General features: G+C 46.5%; 1 protein-coding gene across 1 annotated transcript in view; it reads right to left on the bottom strand.

Moving 5' to 3' along the window:
- Positions 1–4,933: 4,933 nt before the first annotated feature.
- Positions 4,934–21,773, bottom strand: part of CACHD1 (cache domain containing 1) — a 30,174-nt gene continuing 13,334 nt past the window's right edge. The window contains exons 9-22 of the mRNA XM_010131696.1: positions 21,254–21,396; positions 20,507–20,688; positions 19,010–19,120; positions 15,354–15,476; positions 13,544–13,643; positions 13,307–13,423; positions 11,853–12,013; positions 10,665–10,751; positions 10,206–10,322; positions 9,210–9,361; positions 8,139–8,300; positions 7,539–7,616; positions 6,843–6,944; positions 4,934–5,228 (exon numbers count right to left, since the gene is read on the bottom strand). Coding sequence (XP_010129998.1) covers positions 4,990–5,228; positions 6,843–6,944; positions 7,539–7,616; positions 8,139–8,300; positions 9,210–9,361; positions 10,206–10,322; positions 10,665–10,751; positions 11,853–12,013; positions 13,307–13,423; positions 13,544–13,643; positions 15,354–15,476; positions 19,010–19,120; positions 20,507–20,688; positions 21,254–21,396 — 1,874 coding nt within the window. The 3' untranslated portion in view covers positions 4,934–4,989. The remainder of the gene's footprint in view (positions 5,229–6,842; positions 6,945–7,538; positions 7,617–8,138; positions 8,301–9,209; positions 9,362–10,205; positions 10,323–10,664; positions 10,752–11,852; positions 12,014–13,306; positions 13,424–13,543; positions 13,644–15,353; positions 15,477–19,009; positions 19,121–20,506; positions 20,689–21,253; positions 21,397–21,773) is intronic.

Below are 21,773 nucleotides of genomic sequence, written 5' to 3'. Positions count from 1 at the left end.
CCAGCACACGAGGGGCTTCTGGGCTGTGAGCTCACATTGCTGGGTCACGTTGAGCTTTTCACCCACCAGCACCCCCAAGTCCTTCTCTGCAGGGCTGCTCTCCAGCCCTTCATCCCCAGCCCGTGCTGACACTGGGGATTGCTGTGACCCAGGTGCAGGACCTTGCACTTGGCCTTACTGAACCTCATGAGGTTCACACAAACCCACTTCTCCAGCTTGTCCAGATCCCTCTGGATGAATCCTGTCCTCCAGGCGTGTCTACTGTACCACTCCCCTTGGTGACATCTGCAAACTTGCTGAGGGTGCACTTGGTCTCATTATGTCATTGATAGTTATTAAACAACACTGGTCCCAGTATGGCCCCCTAAGAGACACCATTTGTCACCCACCTCCATCTGGACATCAAGCCATTTGACCACTACCCTCTGGATGCAATCATCCAACCAATTCGTTACCCACCAAATCATCCACCACCTATGAAATCTGCATCTCTCCAGTTTAGAGAGAAGGATGTTGTGGGGGACCATGTCACAGGCTTTACAGAAGTCCAGATGACATCCACAGCTCTTCCTCTGCCCACCAAGGCAGTCACTTCACCGTTAGAAGGCCACTACGTTGGTCAGGCAAATGAGAGAAGAACCATCTCTTACTACCACTTAACAAAACCAGTCTAGGGATAACAACCGTAATTTTCTTCTACATTATTTGGGAGAGGCCACCGTGAGCTGAAGGTGAAGCTTCCAGATCTAACACATGTTCCACCTCTGCCATCAAATTTGTGCTTCTCTCCTGCTCAGGCCATTGTTTTACTCACCGGTATCCACTGCCACTTTCTGTTGGGCACAGAGTTTTGCTGCATTACAACAAAACCCTTGGTTAAACCGAGGAGATCTGACTGAAGGAAACTCAAGATACTTATTTCCCCTTAAATATATTATTAGGTCTACTGTTTACAGAAAATCTTACTAGAAGTTTGCAGAGGAGAGGTAGACGTGATTACACCTTTGCCTGGAATGGTGCAGGCAACCGGTAAGCGCGTGTTCCAGTGCAGGCTGCCGAGCACTGTCAGGAAGTCACTTTGGAAACTCCTCTTCACACACAGTGTTGGCCATGCTCTGAATTCCTGCCACTTTAGGCTCCGCAGGGTTCCCGGGACCTGCATACCTCAACTGCAAAAAGCACAGTCCACAGCAGACGGTACGAATGGTGCAGAGCACCAGGCTCTTCTTCGAGGAAGGTAAGACTGGCAGTGTCTCCACACAGGCGCTGGCAAACACAGCGGTTCTGTTTGGCACTTAGCTAACAAGGCTTGGAGGACTTCAGTCCCAGGCTCCAGCGTCTGAATTCCACTGCAGTCCTGGCTTGAGGAACGTAAGCCCTTCTGGGCCAAGGTCCTTCCGTGACTCAGTTCAGAGCACATAAAGTAGAGAAAATAATTACCTCTCATCACGCAGAAGTGCTGCAGAGGAGTAAGAAATTCTCTGTGGCCCTTATATTGCTTTATCGTAGTTTGGGTCCGTGGCAAAGCTGGGGATTGTGCAGCGGAACAACCCAAGAGTTACCCAATTAACTGCTGTAGGAATTAATATTCCAAACACCACCGAAAGCCTCGTGCAGGCTCCTTTGAAAACCCCAGACCTAGCTGTTCTCTTTTAAAAACAACTGGTGGCTCAGAGCTATGGACGCTGCACGTTCGTCTTTGTGCTTGCGTGCAGCCTTCTGGATTACCTGTGCTCCCTTAACTGGATCCAGCACTTCCGTACCCTATTTTTTCCCTGTTTTCCACATTTGCTGCCAGCTCACTACCATAATTTGTGCTTTAACAAATACACTTTCTACCCTCATCACCATTTCTGGGTCACTTTACAGAATAAAGCCTTCAAAAGGTCCAGACCTCATTTTGACCAGTGATAGTCAGAACTACCTCTGCACACGTGAACGTCTCATGAATTCTCATCTGTCTTCTCTCTCATTGCCAAGGGCAAGGGTATAGATAACACTTCATGGCTTAAGTGGCCTTATAAAACGTTACTGGGCAAACTGTAACATACTCTTGTTTCCAAATCACATTTTTTATCGAGCATAACCAAGTAAGAAAATTGTCTCGATTAATTTTTAAGCAATAGATGCTGAACAGGTGAGGAGTGTCTCTCTCTGGGCAGGCCAGCTGGGTTCCTGGCGCAGACGACCTGCTACAGGTACAGGAACAAACATCTCACCTCACAGTGTTCAAGTACTGAAAGCACCGAGTCACTCCAATGTTAGTGAACACAAACCAAAGGCAACGCTCACTTTCATTTCAAAAGCATTTCTTCTGGCAGAATGGAAGAAAACCTGTGGGAAATGAATACAACTGTTTCAAAAATGAAACACGTGGAGAATTAATGGCCATCACATCTCTCAGTTACAGGTAAGGGGGATACAGGGCGTGAGTCCAACTGCTCGCTTTACGATTGTGCTCCTCAGTCAACACAGTAAACTAATAATGGGGAGGGAAGGCCGTGGCAGCAACACAGGCACTAAAAACGCAGAGCTATCATGCGGCTCCTTAGGAGCCTCGATCACATCCGACACCAGGTTTTGTTTTAAATGAACAATAGTGTCTTTACCAGCATTACATTTACTGCTGCTGCACCAAGGTTAGCTGTCCGTGCTGAAAGCTGTGACCTGGCACACCTCTATGTCTGTGTTTTTCCCAGGATTACTCATTAATAGCAAGAGTCTTGGCTCTTCTCATTGCTTCGAGCCTAAGCAAGGTCGTCCAGAGCCCGTTTGTACATCCTGGAACAAAAGTGATGTCGCAGCAGTGAGGGGCAGTGCTGCAAAAGCTTTTAAAGGTAATGGGGGTTGATAGATGTGCTCCATGGCCTTACCTGGTTTAAACTGACACAGCACCAGAGCAGGCAAGTGCAGGTTGTGCAGGCGGTGTGCTCTTTATTTCTGTTCACAGGGTTTTATTTGCAAGGAAACTGTTCTAATGTTGGTTGCACAAAAAGCTACAACCAGGGAGCAAATACACAAGTTCAAGAACTGCTGCACAGCGAGATTCCTTCAGATGGACAAACAGCAACTCAAATTTCAGTCGAGAACTTCCAGAGACACTTCTGTCATGCGGTAACACGGCTGAATTCCAGCTTCAATGTTACGTTTACAGGATGGAACAAATAAAGTCCTAGAACTGCAAAACGGATTTACCTCTGAATTTTAGTGAGAACACCTGTATGAGTTCTATAGGACCAAGACATCAACAGAGCACCTGGTTTAATGTTAAACTGTTACTAAAACTTACATGGAGTTGAACAGTTCTAATGCTGAAAAGTATTTTCCCTTCATGCTTAAGAATTCTGCTTCCAGAAATGTTCATTTCCCAACTGACGAGGGTGAAAAAAAAAAGCTTTAAAACATCTGCCAATACCGTCATTTACGTGTAAAGTTTGGCTCGTTCAAGGTTGTGGAGAAATGCTACAGGGACCTGACCGAATGTTTAGGCCACAAAATTCAAGGAAACCAAGAGAGAATCATTTCCATCCAGCCAGTTTCCCACAGAACTATATGTTATATACAGTTTATTTCACTAGAGATTTTCATTTTATACATAGTATAAAGGGGTATCCTGATAGCACACATACAGTTATTTTACCGTACTGTTTAAGAACCGATTTTTTTACATAATACAGTATTAAGTACCATATTAATTAAAACAAGTGATTTTTAAAAAACCCTACATATAAATGGATGTTTATCATATGCACAGTGCAAGAACGTTTTTATATCGTAATCACAAAATGTGAATCTAAAATACAACACTGCAATTTAAAACTAATTTATAATCACGTTGCCCTGTGTTGCAGGCTTTGATCTTCGTTGGAATACCAAGCTATGTCCAATTCCAGACAAACAGCAGCAGCAGCTTAGAATCATGATTTCCAGAAGATCTCTTCCACAGTAACCCAAGTTTTACAAAACGCTGGTTTATCCCTGCTTCTGATCCTGACAGTGTCCTGAGGAAACAGAAGGATGGCACAGATTTCATTTGGAATTAACCGGTAACCAGTGCTAAATAAATGCTTTATCACTTCCACACGGGAACACTTGAAGGATGGTCGAAGAGGTATAGATGGAGAGGTTAATGGGCAGAATTCTCAGGATTTTAGTAACGGAGTACAGGATTTCTCCTCTGCAAACAGGGAGAAAATAGTGTATTACAAATCAGGGTATAGTATTTACAGAAAACCGCTGTGGAAAAGAAAGCATTCACACTGTAAACACGGCCGGAACGACTTCTTCATTTTCCCTTTCGCAGAGCGGGGCAGTGGATGAGTCTTGGCTAATAAGAAACAGACATCTTCCTTGGAAGAACCACTTCACTGTCACAGAATGTACGTGGTAGCTGTTGAGAATCACTAACGTGTTTTCTCCCCTCCCTCCCCCCAAAGTTTCAAGTTCAATAAATAGTAGAAAAATAATCCTTTACTTAAAAATCTGGAGATGCATTGTCCCAGGTTCCACACAGCAATTGTCGGAGCAGTGAACTTCCTACGCGCAAAACAAAACGGCAGAGAAACTGCCAGCCTTCCCCCGCCTCCCTCCATCTGGCACTCTTAGCCTTCAGCCGCACGGATTTCTGCTCTTCCAGTTAAGGAAACCAAATCATCACTGGCTCTCTCAAGCTTGCTCGCTCTCCCCTTGGCTCAGCGCAACAGGGCTTCCAAAGCTTCGGCTGCTGTATAAACTCGCGTCCCTGTTTCTGGAGGTCTAACACGTCTCCTGCTCCACTTTAGTCAATGTTTTGGCAGGTCCATTCCTCAAGCGCGTTTCCCTTCTGCCTCAGAGCCAACCTCACGCTTATAAAACCGTAACGCTTTTCTGCCTAACAGTTCGTTCAGGAAGTTAGTTAAATGGCTTCTGGTGAAAAGCACCGAAACAAAGCCGTGCCCGTTGCCGCATGGAAAGTTGTTCACGAGTCACGGTTCCTTTCATGGTTGTTCATTAGCATTCTGCATCCACAGTGTGTACCGTGACCGCAGCCTGTAAGTGGTGGCTGTGGTGAAGGGTTGGGTGGTGTAACCGGTAGTGGTGAAACTTGTGACTCAGCAGGGCAGCGGTCTGGGGCGGCGTGTCCAGGTCTAAGTCTTCGTCGTGGTTTCCAACGTCGACACCGGCCGACAATGGGTCGTTGTTGCACGGAGGGTTTTCGCTGTCTTCCTGAGGGCTCATGGTGCTGTAGCCTAGAAAATAAATTGGCGGGACTGAGACTAAAAGGTCAATACTCCTCAGTGCTGACTGATGCACCCTTTGGGGAATCAGGCACCACTGGTGCTTTATACAGGATAGAACAATTCATCTTCTTTAATTAATAGAAAAAACCCCAAACAACCCACCCACTCCTGTGAGTCCACAATGGATCCTGTCCCTGTCACTGTCTTTGTTTACAAACTTTGAGGGCCTGTGGTCTCTACCAGCAAAAACCTAACCTGGCGCTCAACAGCCTGTTGCAGTATAATTGCTGGCACCCATTTTAAAACTGGAATGGAGCAGAGGTGTTTTGGGGTGGTATCTGTAAGATATTACTTGGATTTTTATGAAAAGACAAGAAATAGGGGGGGATCCACTACTGTCACGTCCGTTCCTACCAAAGCACACCTCTCCTTTGAAGCTAGTAGTTCCCATGAGATTTACTACTGAAACCAGCTATTGGCTACTCAAAACTGGTTTGCAGTACAAACAAAACCACCTCAATATTTCTAAATGCACAAATACAAACTTTAAAAGGAAAAAAAATCTTGCTTTACTTAGAAAAATAATCCTCAAAAAACCTTGGTTAACACCTGAAAATCCCCTGGTACTTCTGAGCTTCTTGGCCAGGTTTTCAGCCTGAGACACCTGAAAGAAGCAGGTTAAAAATCCCAGGCTCGTTACCCAAAGCTGCTTCTCATTTCCCATGGCCTGTGCCATGGTTTCCAGCTGACAGAGGGGAATTGGGGACGATGACTGGGCACAGCCCTCTCAAGAAGCTGGAATTACAGGAACTAAGCCTAGAAGCACACATTTCAGGAGTAGGTAACCCGTCACCCTGCCAACCCCGGCTAGGAAGAGGGGAAGGATTCGATGAAGAAATGGAGCAAAAGGTGCATTAGTCTGGCAAATCTGCCTCAGCACAGGTAATCTGGCCCCAAATCCAGGGTAATTCCTCCTAGAGCAAGATTGTCTCTTGGACATCTGTTCACCCACATTTCAAGGCTTCGCCCTCCAGATTTCCTGTCCCTCAGCAATCCTGGTAGTGCAACCACTGTCTTAATAACTTAACAGGTTTGCTGTAACATACACTCCGACACACTGCTAGAGCCGGCAGCTCTGGCAGACTGCCTTGTCTAACCCTCCTCTGAATTTGTAATTAATTTAAGCCTCCTCCTGAAGTAAACAGCATTACACTCTCCTGACAGCTTTCCAGATTTAAGAGGACTCAGTCTCAGGGCACGAGAGATCTCTCAAAATATCCTGAACCTGAACAGCAGGACAAGTCCATTATCTCAGCTGAACATTGAGACTGTTGGTGATGAAAAAAGAGTGTGGTAGATGTGGCATCATTTGTGCTGGGCTGAATTCTGGTCACCCAGTGAAGCCGGCTGCTGCTGTGCTACCACTCTGCCAAAACCAGTTCCCTCGCTGGACACCACCATCTGCTGAAGGGTGTCCAACTGTTAACTGTGAAGCAATAAGGAGCAAAGGTGTTTGGTGTGGTGTGGGTTTGGCAGCCTCATCTGCAACATGCCAGACATCTGGAGGAAACTGAGTAAGCACAATCATGAACCTGGGGCTGGGGCAGGGATTCAAGGTCTTACCATGGTCACTCTCTGTTCCTGATCGCCCCCAGTACCGGCGTCTGCGTTCGGGGCTGTGAGCATGCCGCTCTATCACCGCTGCTATAAATCGAGTGTTACTAACTGGGAAAGAGAAAGAAACAGAACCGGTTTTGAAGAAAGTGCTTGTACTGAATTGTATTGGTGGGACAGATCAGGCATGGGGGAAAGGGCCTTCTGTGAACCAATTCTCCTCTAATACTACTTCTTTTAAGATCACTGTGAAGCAACAGAGGAGTAGGAGTACACAGATGGTTTTAGAAGTGGAATAGATTAAGACCCAAACTCATTCACCTCATCTGCTTAGATTAATGGAAGTCAGAATTACTGTGTGCCAGTGCTAAAGAACCCATGGCAGCACTGAGCGCCGGCTCAAAATGAAACTCAAAAGGAGAAGCAGGAAGTACAAGCCACGAAAATCAGATGCGCTTATTTTTCAATCTTTGAGTGTTGACACAGTTTCAAATATTGTTTTAGTTCTGTTCTAGTGAGGGTGCGGAGATGGGGATCTGGTCTGACTCTGGAGCTCTCCCAGAGTTCGGGTGCACCGGAACAGGACACCAGTATCACACCCCAAGTGCCATTTTTACTGATGGTGAAAAAGTACAAGTGTAGTAAGAAAACAAATGGCTCATTTAATCTAACAATTATTTTACAGCAAAGTGATTTGGTACTTACTGATTCCCCTGTCTTCGTGACTGTCATCATCTCGCTCGTCCCTATCATTCTCCAGGTTCGACATACGCACTGACATTTCTACACACCATAACAAACAGAAAAATGCAACTGTTAAGAGAAAAATTTTGGATCATCTTACTAATGGCTGTCGCCCTGGTAATACAGTGGCAGCACTTTGTGTCACCATGTGAAGAGACGGAGTCTGAGCTTAGTGGGCTCTTTTTCCAAGATAAATGGAGCCAGGGATCCTGGGAATATGATACACCCACCTCCCCCGAGAGGAACATGGTCCAGAAAGCTGCCAAGCTGGGCTTATCGTTTGGGCTCTAGAAAATGCACCAAGAACTGCGTGTTGTGTTTTTGGGCAGTCTCCTCAGGCAGCAGCAGGTCTGGCTGCACCCAGGAGAGGGCAGCAACACACCAGCACCCTGGGCGACACCCGACTGCTACAGGGGTTGGCCAAAGGGAAATAAAATGGGGTGAAGCAAACAAAACCAAGAAAAGACATTTTGGGTTTTTTGTTTGTTTTTTTGTTGTGTTGTTTCTTTTAGTTTTTAAATTCCCACCCTATTATTTCTCTCTCAAAAGTTATCAGCTCACCCTGGGCAGCCAAAGGTGACATGTGCTGGTGACTCCTCCGGTGTATCTGGTGGCGATAAGCATACACTGCTAGGACAAGTACCATAATGCAGCCCATAATGCCTCCAGCCACTGGGCCGACGGGTGCGCTTTTGATCATGTTCAGAGTGATCACCTCATCTCCTGCATCAAAGGGGACAGAACAGACAGGAAAAAACACATTAATGCTCCGCACAAAGGTTTAAATCAGCATCTCTGAAGATTAGAGACCTTGAAGGCTTTCGAGGTGCTCAACTGTTCACACGCCCGATAGCACGCTTTGAAGATGAGAAGAAATCCAGAGAGGACACATCTTGAATACTGTGTCCAGTTTTGGCCCCTCACTGCCCGAAGGCCATTGAGGTGCTGGCGCGTGTCGCGAGAAGGGCACATCTTGAATACTGTGTCCAGTTTTGGCCCCTCACTGCCAGAAGGACATTGAGGTGCTGGAGCGTGTCCAGAGAAGGGCAACAGAGCTGGGGCAGGGTCTGGAGCACAATGCGCTGAGGAGCGGCTGAGGGACCTGGGGGGGTTGAGCCTGGAGCAAGGTGGGGGTTGGTCTCTGCTCCCCAGGAACAAGCGACAGGATGAGAGGAACCGGTCTCCAGTTGTTCCAGGGGAGGTTGAGGTTGTCCCTGAGGAGCCATTTCTGTCCCGTTGGGGTTGTGCAGGCGTGTCGCAGGCTGCCCAGGGCAGTGGTGGAGTCCCCATCCCTGGAGGGGTTTCCCAGCCGTGTGGAGGTGGCACTGAGGGACAGGGGTCAGTGGGGACCTGGCAGTGCTGGGAGAACTGGGGGACTCGAGTTGCTGAAAGGGCTCTTCCAATCAAATGATTCTGTGATCTTACAGACAGGAATGTATAACCTACACATCAATATTTGAAAAAAATTAATACCCACAACAAGACTGACGCTGCTCCCTTACTGCTTGATGCACTGTTCATGCTGATTACCTCAGCATAAGAGATAAACACGTTACATGAAGCGTGCTTGGACACTAAAGTGGCTGTTACTGAATACCGATAAATGCAGCATATGCTCAGAAAGGCAGTTACCTATTGCTCCCAAGTCATCCACATATGGGCTCTTCGCTCCCACAATGCCACCAAAACATTCCTTCTGAGGGGCACAATAGGACTTGTCCAGATGGGTCTTTCCATCACTGTCCACCATACACCACTCGCAGTCCAACACACCAAAGCAATCCCTGGAAATTCAAACCAGAATATGACCAGATATACTTTCAAGTTCAACACTTCTTGTTCGGCACAGCTCAGCCTAGTTTAGAATTGCAAGACAGAGGGAGGCCAAAATCATCTGTAAGCCCTCACGTACATCATGTTTGGTCACAAAACCTCATTAAAATGCTCAAGGAAGTTATACAGGGAAGCTGCATCTTCCCAGCCTGTTTGCTTTGTTTTTTTCCTCCATCACCCAGCCTGAACATAGGGAGAACTTTGTACTTGTATCTCCTCCAATAAGACATTTCTCAGCATGGTGCGGTTCCACCCTTTTACTGCAGCCCTTTGAGGGAAGAGAGATTCAGGAAGTCTGGTATGTTCTAGCAATCTCAGTTCCCTGGAGACCTGTAATTAGCAAAAACCAAGCCCTCAACCTTCTCTATGTAATGCCAGGTGCAGAAGAGAGAAGCTGGAAGGTAGGAGCTGAGAGGCAGCTGCCATCCTGTTGGCTTTCTGCGAACCCTTCAGCCCACACGTTTCTCCAGAAGGCCGACAGCAGCACTATCCATTTTGCTGAAAGAAAGAAGTCATGGTCCTTTCAACAGAAAATCTTCCACTTGCATATCCCTCAGCTCACAGAGTCCCAGCGTGTGACAGGAGAGCTGGCTGTTTGCTAGTCATGGTGATACAGACTCAAACGGGAATACTCAGGTCTTCTGTTTCTGCACTGCAGCATCATGTTGTCACCCCATTCTGGCATCATCATCCTCCCCCTCCCCGTCTTTTCTTTAAAACACATAAGGCAGAGCTATTTTCACGGAATTATTTCAAGACCACAGTGTATCTGGAGGATGGAGAAGGCAGCTTTACCCGCTCTCTGTCCTCTGGTTGCACTGGGTGTTAATACACTGTGGGAGGGCATCCTGCAGGCTCGGATCAATCGCTGTGAACGTCATCGGCTCCTGATGAACCTCACAACTCGGATTCCTATATTGGGGCAAAAGGTAAAGACTTGTATTATAAAAGTAGTCAAACACAATCAATGAAAACCATCATTTTTACCTATTACTTATCATCTGCTCAGTTAAGCTAAACCCACCATCTATTCTATCCTGCATCACCTGTAAGTTAGCACAAACAAACAGGTAATTTTGTTAATGAACTTTTGTCACATGCTGTTCCACCAGAGGAAGTTTATTTTCAAGGTTGGACGGGGCTTGGAGCAACCTGCTCTAGTGGAAGGTGTCCCTGCCCATGGCAGGGGGTGGAACTGGACGATCCTTAGGGTCCCTTTGAGCCCAAACCATCCTGTGATTCTGTGCTTCTCACCTGCTCTCGGCATTGGTCAGGTTGCCAGTACACTCGTTTACCTCCAGTGGGCACTCACAGGGGCACTCACACTCGTTCTGTTCCATTCTGCAGGTGTAGAAAACACACAGAAAACACATCAGATGATGCACCATGATTTTAACCCCCCAGTCCAGCTCCGTAAGAGCAGCTCTCCATGGAGAAAGCTGTTCATAACCCTTCTCCTTCCCCCAGGGACACAGGGATCGCTCTAGTCTGGGACCGAGGACAATACAGAACAGAGTCTCTCTCATCTGTTACCCACCTCCCAAAATTTAACAAGCAATCAGAGAAGCGTCAGATCTAGCTGCAAGTACCCTTCTTAGCAGCGCAACAAACACTTAATGATGCTGGTGTAGGCAAAATCTCCTGCAAGCAGCAGGATCCTCTCAATGAAAAACTACATCAATCCACAGAAAATACAAAGTGCACATAAAGTCTGACTTGGAGTGCCTGAGGGACTGGGAAGAGGGTTGATCCTGGAGAAAAACAGGCTGAGGGGAGACCTCCTTGCTCTCCACAACTCCCTGACAGGAAGGTGGAGCAAGGTGGGGGTCGGTCTCTTCTCCCTAGGAACAAGCGACAGGATGAGAGGAACCAGCCTCCAGTTGCACCAGAGGAGGTTGAGGTTGTCCCTGAAGAGCCATTTCTGTCCCGTTGGGGTTGTGCAGGCATGTCGCAGGCTGCCCAGGGCAGTGGTGGAGTCCCCATCCCTGGAGGGGTTTCCCAGCCGTGTGGAGGTGGTGCTGAGGGACGGTGGTCAGTGGGGACCTGGCAGTGCTGGGGAACGGGGGGACTCGATCTTAAAGGTCTCCAACCCAGTGATTCTGTGATTCTACGGAAATCAAGGGTATTAATACACCAGAACAAAGGGCCTGACCCACAGGTAACTGCCCCGGTGAAACTGAATCTCCTGTGGTCTTTTTACATGATCTACCCAAACAGGTGAAGAACAAATTACGCTGTGTTTTAGCACACTGACAATAGAGCAGAGAACTAGCAGTGGGCTGTCACCGTTCCTTGTACAAACAGTACAGGCTAACTTTTGTTTTCACTTCAGTTTTGCCCTGCATGTTTTCATCTCATTTCATGTGATTTTAGAAACCTGGAATGAAGAAACAGGGAAGTACATGTCCCGACCAGCCTGTTCATGTCCGATGTCCTGCTCACCTGTGGCAGTTGAGGCAGAGCCTGTCCACCATGCTGCAGGCGCAGAAAGCCAGGGAGTCGCAGGTCTCATTGACAATCCCCACAAAGGCATTGGTGCCCGGGATTCTCGTCAGCCGGTACTTGGAGCAGTGGCTGCCATGCACAAGGTTTGTCAGATCACCCTACAAAAACAGACAGCCTTGATGGTTTAGCAAGAAATCTCGTTTCAGGGAGCTGAAGACTTTCCCCCTTTCACGGAAGCTACAGAGCCAAGGGAGCACAAAGGCACGGGAGTGTTGCCTTCACAAATAAAATTGTTTTGCTTCCAAGTGACTCTGGGTGGAAAGACTTAACTGAAGATAGAAAATGCCACACTTAGCCTGTAAACATTACGAGATGCGGCAGGACCCCTGAGTCTGACATCCCACAGACAGCAGGTTACGTCTCCCTCCTCCTCATCGCTCCCCAGCCCATCCCTGCAGTGCTAGCCATCGGTGAGCTCCACAAAGCGGCTCCGCTCCAACAGGGAGGCACCAGCGCGACTTGCCAAAAACTTCCTCGCACACGTGCTATAAAAAACCCACCCGGCACTGCATGGCTGTGACCCCTCTGGTAGGCAGTTTTTGCTCTGTCCTCTATAGTTTCCTCCACAGTAAAACACTTTCCATTTGCATTTCAAGCATGGGGAAAATGTTTAAGCCCTCCTGACACAAAACAATGTATTCTGATATAACTTTAAACATTTTTGACACCTATTTCCCACCTTCTCCTGCCAGTAATAACTGAGAAGTATTGAAGAGCAGCTTCTCCCACAGAGCTTAACATCTTTAGAATAATTCCGCAGTGATCCTGCACAGGTGGGTCTATGGCGCTGCAAGCAGCATTCACAGTGCAGTGAGAGACCACAGTCCCTGGCTTAGACCTCTCAGCACAGCTGGGCACAAAAGGAAGCTCCTGCGTGACCCTTGCAGAGCATTCAGGTCTTCAAAGACTGCAGCCTGACCAATGACGCCCTGCAAATGCTCACCGACATCAGTAAACATGTTTATTTGGACAGTATTAGAGACCTTTACTATCTGTAGCACAGGAGGACGTGACCTGGTCAGAGCTGGAAGCCAGAGGTCAGGGGATTCAAAGCAAAAAGTCCTAACTGCTGCTGGAAAGTTCTCACCTAATGACAGAGACCTGCTTGTATTTTCACAACACTGGGTGAGACTTTGGAGGCATCAAGCTCCACTAGCCAGCGATCACGTCCATAACCCCTTGTATGACAGCTGCCTCCTCGTGGGAGCGCACTTGGGGCGGTCCAGATCGCTGGTGGTGTGTTTACAGAGGGTGACAGAGGCCAATCCTCAAGGAAGGCTGGCTTCCAGCCTCCTCTGCCGTTCCTGGCAAGGATTTGCCTTTCCACCAGAAGAAACCCAACCCGACCAAAGTACATTCAAAAGCAAAACAGAACCGAAAAACACACTTACCACTAAGCTGGTATTAAATTTATAAAACCGCTGAACTGTTCTGTCACTGAAGCTGTTGCAGAGGTTTTTCTTGACGAAGTTTGGGTGGTTCAGAATGTCATTTGCTACCAGAGGCTCCTAAGTGAAAAAGGTAAGATTTGAAATGAGACACAAACAGCAGCTTCTCTGCAGTCCTTAACCCCCTTGGAAATTAGAAAGGAAAGGTAGGAATAAGCTAAGAAAAACACGGAGCTGGACCTTGTGCGTAATGTGCTGCTGCTCCACTGGTGCGTGTCTTTTGGGATCGATGAGGGTGGGGTGTGCCACCAGGTACCCTCTGTCCTCCATGATAAAGCACCTGCCCACGCAAACAAAGCACAGAGCCTCCTGTTAGACCTCCATGGGCCTTCGAGAAATACAGCGAAATAAAACATGTTCCTGTTGTGAAGGCTTCTGTTTTTGACAATAACGGGGCCACTATACCAATTCACTGCAAAATGCCTTTGAAGAAGGTATTGGGTGTTTCCCTGAAGCTTTTAGAGCTGTTACTGTTACAGTAAGGCTGGACCATCAAGGACTGGAAAATGCAGCTGATGACAAACAGAAACAAAAGCTGCTCGGTGCGTTGTCTTGTCTGATCAGGGAAGATCCAGAAATAAATAAAGCGTAATGAACTTGGAAAGCTTTAACAGTTGATTACTCTGCTGTGTTACTAATTAAACAGAGATTTCACACTTCCCTTTAATGAACTCCTGCTTCAGAATTCAATTTTAACAGCGAGATAAATCACTCCAGTTTCATTCTCAGCTGTCTCAACCTTTCCTCTCCCTTTTCAGCTCTCCCCATTAGTTTTGCGTGTGATCTCGGGGAGATGATGTCGGTCAGATCTGTGCCCTTATCCAGAAACCAGTGTGCTGCGAGGTTTTAATCCGTCATGTTTTTGGCATCTCCCGTTGCCATAGCCACAGACAACCATGCCGGGGAAGGCAGCGGAGCAAGCGGCACTGGGGATGCCACAGCCTGCGCCAAGATCAAGAGAATCGGTGGCTGCAGAAGGGAGACAGGAGGAGGTTAATGCGGCCACTCAGTGCTCCTGAGAAGCTCAGCAGGGCAGCAGCCGCGTCCCCCCGCGCAGCGGGGCTTTGGCTGGGCCCTGCAGCTGCGCCGCTGCCCTGGGCTCCTGCCTGCGGCTGGTGGACATGTTGGGCAGCTTTAAAGTCTGCGAATCCCATGGCAGTCTGCTCTGTGCAGCTCTACCTCCGTCTGCTCGTGGGGGGAGAGCAGATCCATTTAAAGCCATCGGCTCAGAATAGAGGGGATTGTAAACTTTGGGTAATCAAAGGAGTCATGAAAACTTTTAGGTGGGTTTTTTTTTTTCCTTTTGCATTAGGAAGTCATGTGGTGATGTCACATTTTCTCTTTTTCCTGAAAGATGCCATAGGAAACAGGAGAGCAAGTAGGCTTGTAATCACCCCAGAATGACTGCAGAGAGAAAACAGCTGAGCAGAGACCCAGTAAAAACCCTGAATGCTCGCAGGACAGTGAGAATTGCCTCTTAGTACTCGCGTGCATTTCCACAGAGGCTGTAAGGTCTGCATTACAATCGTTTAACAAAGTGTTTAACACTATGCTTCGAAGTCCTTATTTAGGGAATGCAGAAACACAATAAAGCACCTGACCCCGTTGAATATTAGCAGTTTTTAGCTGGGAGGGAGGAATGCCAACCAAAAATCCTGTGGGGTTTTCTTTTATACACCATAAAATATATTAAAAATACCAAACCAAACCAGGAAAGAACTGGGAGGATGAGAGAAAACCACTTCCTTCCCAAATTTAGGGTTTAAAACCAAACAAAGAAACACTGACAATGTCCAAACCACATTATCAAGTTACTACGGATCCAAGCCAGAGCCTAACTCTGCCCCCACCACGCGATTTTTCCAGATAATATACAAGATACATACAGGTCTAAATAAAATTACATACTCCGCCTAAAACCATCTGGTTAAATAAAAAAAAATAAAGAAGAAAGGCTGTACATGATTATTGCCTGGAAGGATCTGCCCACCTTATTTTGTTTCCTCCGTCTTGGTTACACACTGGCAGCAGGTCCATGAGGACTTTGTAGAAGTATCGCAGGGTGAAGTCAATGCCCATTACTGCCACCGAATGTCCTGAGGACATCTGGGTGCTGCAGAAAGGGGAGGAAGAAGAGGGAAAAGGCATTCATGGCTGTATTAATAATTGATATTTTAATTACTCCACTCTCTACTTGAAAAGGGGACCAGCTTCTCTGGCACATCACTGCCCAGCTCAAATCCACACTCCCCACCACAGCTCCATTCACCCTGTTTGTGTTTCAGCGAACAGCTGCAGCAGCTGTAAATGGAGAGAATGGTGTCTTAACAGCATTAGTTATTTGCTGCAGCTCCTGAAGTCTCTCCACATAAACTGCACTTTACACAGCCAGCATGGGGAAGAGACAGGGGACAGCCCCAGGAACAGATTGCACCCAGCAAGTGACCCTTCTCCCTACAGGCTGTTCTCCCTCGACTCCTACATACCCCTCTACTGCCTACAGACATTTAATATTTAGCAAAAAAATTCGGATTAAACATTCTCTGCCCGCACACATGAAGGCAGGATGCAGCTCCTGCATTTCTAGCACCCAAACTCCAGCACTGCTCCTTTTTGCTCAGCCCCCAGCATTCAGATCTGAGTGCGAGGCTGCCACAGATGATTCGCTAAATCCCTGGAATTCCAAAGTGTAGGAGCAATTATGAATTTCAACCAGAAAAAACAGCTGGCCAAGGTAGAGCCATGGATGATGTGACCTTGCACTGGGCAACGAGATGATATTTAGGTGTTGGTTAGTGAGCATCACATTAAATGCTTCAAACCCCATCCCACCAATAGGCCAGTTACCTGTGCTGGCTGGGATTACACAGGAGGAATCCACATTAACTGGATGCTGTCTGTGGAGCTGCCGGGCGACATCTAAAACCCTATCACTTCACTGATTCGGTATCTGCCCCCAGTGCAGGGCAACCATACATCAAACATTCAGGGAAGGACAGGACCCGGCGTCCTGTGGACACACACCAGCACTGGCAGCAAGAGCTGCTGCCAGTGGTGGTACTTTGCCCATACCAAAAAAGTGCTCATGTTCCTATTTTCACACACCAGTTCAGGAATATACATCGTTGCCTTAGCAACCAATACAGGACTGACAAAGCAATCTCGGCCTGAATGTACGTAAGTGTATTTTCTTACAGCTCTAGAAAGGTTAAAAGGTGCTACTTTTGCTCAGTCATATTGTTTTAACTTTCCTCACCATCGATGAAGCAACTGCAAGAGCTCTTCTAGCAGCAGCACAGTCTTGACATTTGGCTGAGACTGTCTGGATGCTGAAAGCTCCAAACAGAAATTATATTCTACTTATGCTGTCATTTTACCCAAAACTTCCCGTCCTGGCAAATTCTCACCTTCTCAGATTGGCAAAACCTCCTAAATCAATGCACTTGAGCTAAGGGCAAATCCCCACTGGGCAGCAGAGCACCGAGGTTCTGGAACAAAAGACTTCTAATGCAATAACAGAGGAAAATAACTGATATTTATTATGGCAGGTTACGAAAGTGGTTATATTTTGTGGACTGCAGTAACCTGAGGCTCTTGAGCAATCCCTGTCACTCCTACATTTCTAACACCGCTCAAAGTTCGCTCCCTGAGCGCCAAGAGGGCCCGGCCAGACCAGCGTCTCACCCCTGAAGGACAGAGAACGATCAGCTCACCCTCAAATCACAGGGCGAGCTGTTTTGCGCCTATGTGGGCCTTATGCTGATGATAAAAGAGACACCTTTGACTTTACTACTCTTTAAAATTCACTTTTCTAAATCATTTTCTCTCTGAAGACAGGAACAAAAATGTTTAGAGAAAGAAGATACTGAGCGGCACAGCTGGACTGTACAAAGTAGAGGCTGCTGGCAACCTCCACTCCATATAAAACTGACTCTGTTTACTGGACTGAAAAGTCTGTTTGCTTTTAAAGAGGTACAGCAAAGATCATGTCAAATCTAATTTGTAGATTTATAAATAGAGATTCTAAAAACCTGCACTTAATCTATTTGTACCATTACTCACTTCACAGAGCAGGAACGGGAAAAGGGATGACAGTGAAGCAGCACAGAGACATTTAACTGCTTGTGACAAGGCATCAAGCCACAGAGTTACTGCTCTGTCCTAACAGTCAAAAAGCCATCAGGAGCGCTGTAAATATTTAAGCTTCGTTTTTAAGTACTAAATCCTTCTGGTTTGATGATGCAAGCTGTATTAAATAACTTCTTACATGAATCTTCTACTCCCAGCCTCCACAAAAAGAAACGATATACACAAAACGGGAACGAGAAATAAGTGTCAGCTCCAGATCAGCTGATAGTGTTATTGAAACCCAGGCAGCGGTTTCTAAAGCCAGTTTGCCTGTTAACTCAACTGGTTCCTCCCCCACCCTTCTCTTGTTTTTTTAACTAAGACCTCTTTGGGGATTATAACCACATGTGACTGTAAGCTCTAGAGGTCATATTTACCCAGGAATCACACTCACATCTGCCAAACTTTGTTTAACTGCTCTTTAATCATGCTCTAATGACCCACACGAGCTTTAAGTTCTTAAAGCCAACTGAACCATCGCTTGCCTAGATAAAAATCAGAATTTTGATTAATTGCACTTCTCCTCTTACAAAAGTGCTTATTTCCCTTAAATAAATTCCTCTGTGAGAAGCACTGCGCAGGCATTAGGCCTGATAATACTCCTGCCAAAAAAGACAGGCAGATGTCCTGCAGTGGGAAAACCCAAACAAAGGCGAGATGTCTCTGAGAAGAGTAGAAGAGCAGCGTCCCAGGCTCTGCTGGCTTTGTGGTCTGTGCTTACCAGCCCAATGTTTGAAGTTACCTTTGTTCTGGTGGGTCTTAGGTGGAGCATGGGCAGAAGGTACACGCTCAACAAAAGCCTTGGAAAAGACGACGTGTGAAAAATAAAAGGAGTCACTACCATTTCTGAACTTGGCAGAGCTTATTCTCCTTAAACTGCCTGTTTCTCAAACCAAACCTCAGCCTTAGGCTGGGGCTAGGCAGGAGGGAGCTGAGACAAAAGAAGTCTAGTCCTAGAGGAAAGGGTCATTCCAGTACTGTCGAGATGTTCACAGAGAGACTGTCACTTCTCCTGGTAGCAATAGTAACTGTAGTGAGAACTAAGGAGACACTGAGATTCTCTTGATCACCTTTGAATGAAGATACATTAGAATTTCCCTTTCCTTAAGCCATAGAAACTAATTAATAAAGAAAATACTTCTTCCAATATGGTTATGACGTTCATTTAGGTTTTGATCCCAAAGACATGGGCCACTGTTTCCACACTGTTTTGTTTTCTGCAATCCTGTAAGGACAGCTGAAGGTCTATAAGGCTTCTCCTCAAGTTTTTAATTCCTGAAAGTCCCTGTCCAGAAATGCTTTCACTTCTTATTCCCTTCCAAACATCACCCCTGGTACATACAGCTTCTGAGGTGGACGCATGAGTAACATCAGGAAATTTAGAGATCAGCAGTTGTGATGAAAAAGTACCTGACTACCAGCTGAGAGGGACTATCGCCCAGTTTCTTCTTCCAGCCAAAGCCCATCATGATAACTGAGAGCATTCTTGCTTGACACAAACCCCAGAACGTCATTTACCTGGAGGAGTGGACAGTGTGACTGATCGTGACGACGTAGCCTGCCCCTCCAACGTCTAAGTAAGGACCAGTAAAGGTAATTAGTCCTGGATTAGCCACTGCATGCAAGTACCTGAGGGCAGCCAAAAGAAACACTCATCATTAGTGAAGAGGGCAACTGTAAACTTCAAACTTTGAGTCTTAAATTCAAAGCAAATGCTGGCAAAATTATGATGTTGCCAACAGAGGAGAACTGACATCCCATAGAGAGAATTCCTGCAATAACGCTCAGAAATAGGTCAGAAAGTGACCACAAGTTACCATCTCCTTTAAAACTTACTGACAACATCAGATGAGCCACAACCCTGTCAAATATCTTCCTACTGTAGTAAGGAAGTTTATTCAACATCCCAACTGCTGGAAACACTTTTGTGTATGAAAATACTATTATTTTGCTTTTCCCTGCCCCAGTGTATTAACCCACGAGTCTGGTCGGCACTGGGCAAGCGAGTGAACTCTGTGTTATTACCAGTTATTACCAGTGCTTTGCTTGCACCATCTTTCCAAACCGCTGCTGTTTGGCTTTATCTACAAACCAAGGCACCACAGCATGCTGCGTAGGGAGGCATTTTCAAAACCGTGGTTTGAGAAAATGAGGGAAGTGTAAAGGCAAAAAACCCTATCCAAAACCAATAATGAAAACAATTTGAGAGCTTTTACAGAGACATGGGGTTGCAGAAGTGCATTCGAATCACTTACAACATGAATACAGTCTGTTTATCTCACTGCAAAAAACAGAGAGCAAAATTCCATCATCTTATCTGTCAGCAAAGACATCAGTAACAACTAAAAGGAAGAAAAGTTAATCAGTAACTATAGTAATGATTTTTTTCAGGGAAAACAGGGGTCAGGAGAGCTACAGCACAGCCAGTGCCAGGAGCAATTCAGAGCCTTCCCTATACAGATGGAGGGTTGGGACCTGGCGCTGGCACCTGGGTGGCTCCTTTCAAAGCCCACCTGTCAAAACACACTCCACAAATGTATTCTCGTTTGTGATGTACACAAATATTTTCCCAACTCAGACAATAGTGCATAATTAATAGTGCACAGTCGAGCCAGCAAATTCCTACTTTAAATGAGCAAAGAAACCCGATGTAAACAAACAATCAAAAAGGCTAACACATCAACAACCAAAACTGGCAGAAGGAGCTGAAAACACTCCCGAATTAGCTGACCCCTAAAGGGATGCTCGTTTTCTGAATATTTATATTCCCATCTGCCATAGCAGGGCTACGAAACAGAAACTATCACTTAAAATAAAAAGGGTTGAAATTAGAACCAATAAAGGTTTTAACCAGCTGTATTTACACTGAGCCTTTTAGCCACGATGAAAACATTTCTAGTTAAATAGTTAATAGCCGGCCATAAACCCCCCAGGCTATGAAATCGATACCAAATATTTTCCTTATTGCTTTCCAAGATTATCCAGAGCTTTGATAACAGGACCCTAAAAACTCACCATTGTCTCCTGGTGGGATCAAATGCTTTGTCCATGAGGGAACCGGGGTAAATTCGGAGCACCCCATTGGGGGTTGCTATGTAACGGCGCACAATATAACTGTTCAGGCTACTCATTTCCATTTGTGTCATCCATTCATCTGTGACGTGACTGGTAGCCATTACTTCATTTCTGACAGAGAACTGCAAAACAAAGGCAGACCTAGCAGGGTTCCTCTAAGACTGGCGTGAAAAGATAATAAGCTGCTCGCGGGGTTTCCTAAAGAGCGATCGGAGATCATCTAAACTCAATTACTTGTTTAAAGTCTTCTCACACCAGACGGATCTGGCACATTCCAAGCAAAGGGAAAGCTTATTATAATGAAATATTGTTGTCGTTATCTCTGCGGCTTTTAGAGCTCGCTTCTTTACTTCACGTAAACGTAAACACTGCTCTGCTTGCACACAGAACAGAAATTTCTCATTGACATGCCTAAGAACACAAAGATATTTCCACTAAGAATTTACTGTAGCTTTAATTTTTCTGGCGGTTATTCCAATCAATGTTTTCCCCCCCGTTTTGGGGAGGAAGCCTTCTCCCTCCCCACTCCACCATTCTGGGCCTTGGAGCCCGCGGCTATCTCCCCAGGCACAGGAAAACCACTCCAAACCACTGCTACAAGCATCAGGAGCTCCAAGTTTCAGGTACTCCCCTCCAGGGTGAAGGGATGGGACGAGCAGAAAGCAGCCGCCAGCACCGAGGACATACCTTAAGGCCAGGATTGGCAATCAGGCGCGTGTTGTCGCTGAGGTACGCTGTGTAATGCTCCACCATCCGCTTGGTCTCGGGCTGGCTGAGATGCTCGTAAGGAGAAGAGAAGCTGCCCGCAGAGAGCATTACCGTAGGGCTTTCTGAAAACAGCAGTATGAGAAAGGTAAGGGCAGTGAATCGCACATACTCCACGCGAACCCATTTGTACCACAAAAGGGAATCCTCTGCCCGTTCCTCCATTCTCCCACCCTTCAGAATGCAAAGTGCGCAGCTCCTTCAGGTCACGGGCTGTGAGAGAGGGCAGGAAACGGGACATTTTCCACCCAAACTGGAGCACTTACCAGCACAGCTCACCTCCCCAGGCACTGAGAAAACTTTGTTTGAACGTGAACTACCTGTCCTGCTTCAAAATACAGCAGTCACAAAGTTCTCTGTGTGTTCTGTGGTAGACTTTAGTGTCCTTGTTCTCAAAGTCTAACCAATTTCCAAATTACTACTTTTGGAAAGATTACAGAAG

This window comes from Buceros rhinoceros, unplaced genomic scaffold (genome assembly GCF_000710305.1).
Source record: "Buceros rhinoceros silvestris isolate BGI_N320 unplaced genomic scaffold, ASM71030v1 scaffold28312, whole genome shotgun sequence".
NCBI lineage: Eukaryota > Metazoa > Chordata > Aves > Bucerotiformes > Bucerotidae > Buceros > Buceros rhinoceros.
Note: the sequence above shows the minus strand (reverse complement) of the source record. Positions and strands in the feature narration are given on the sequence as shown.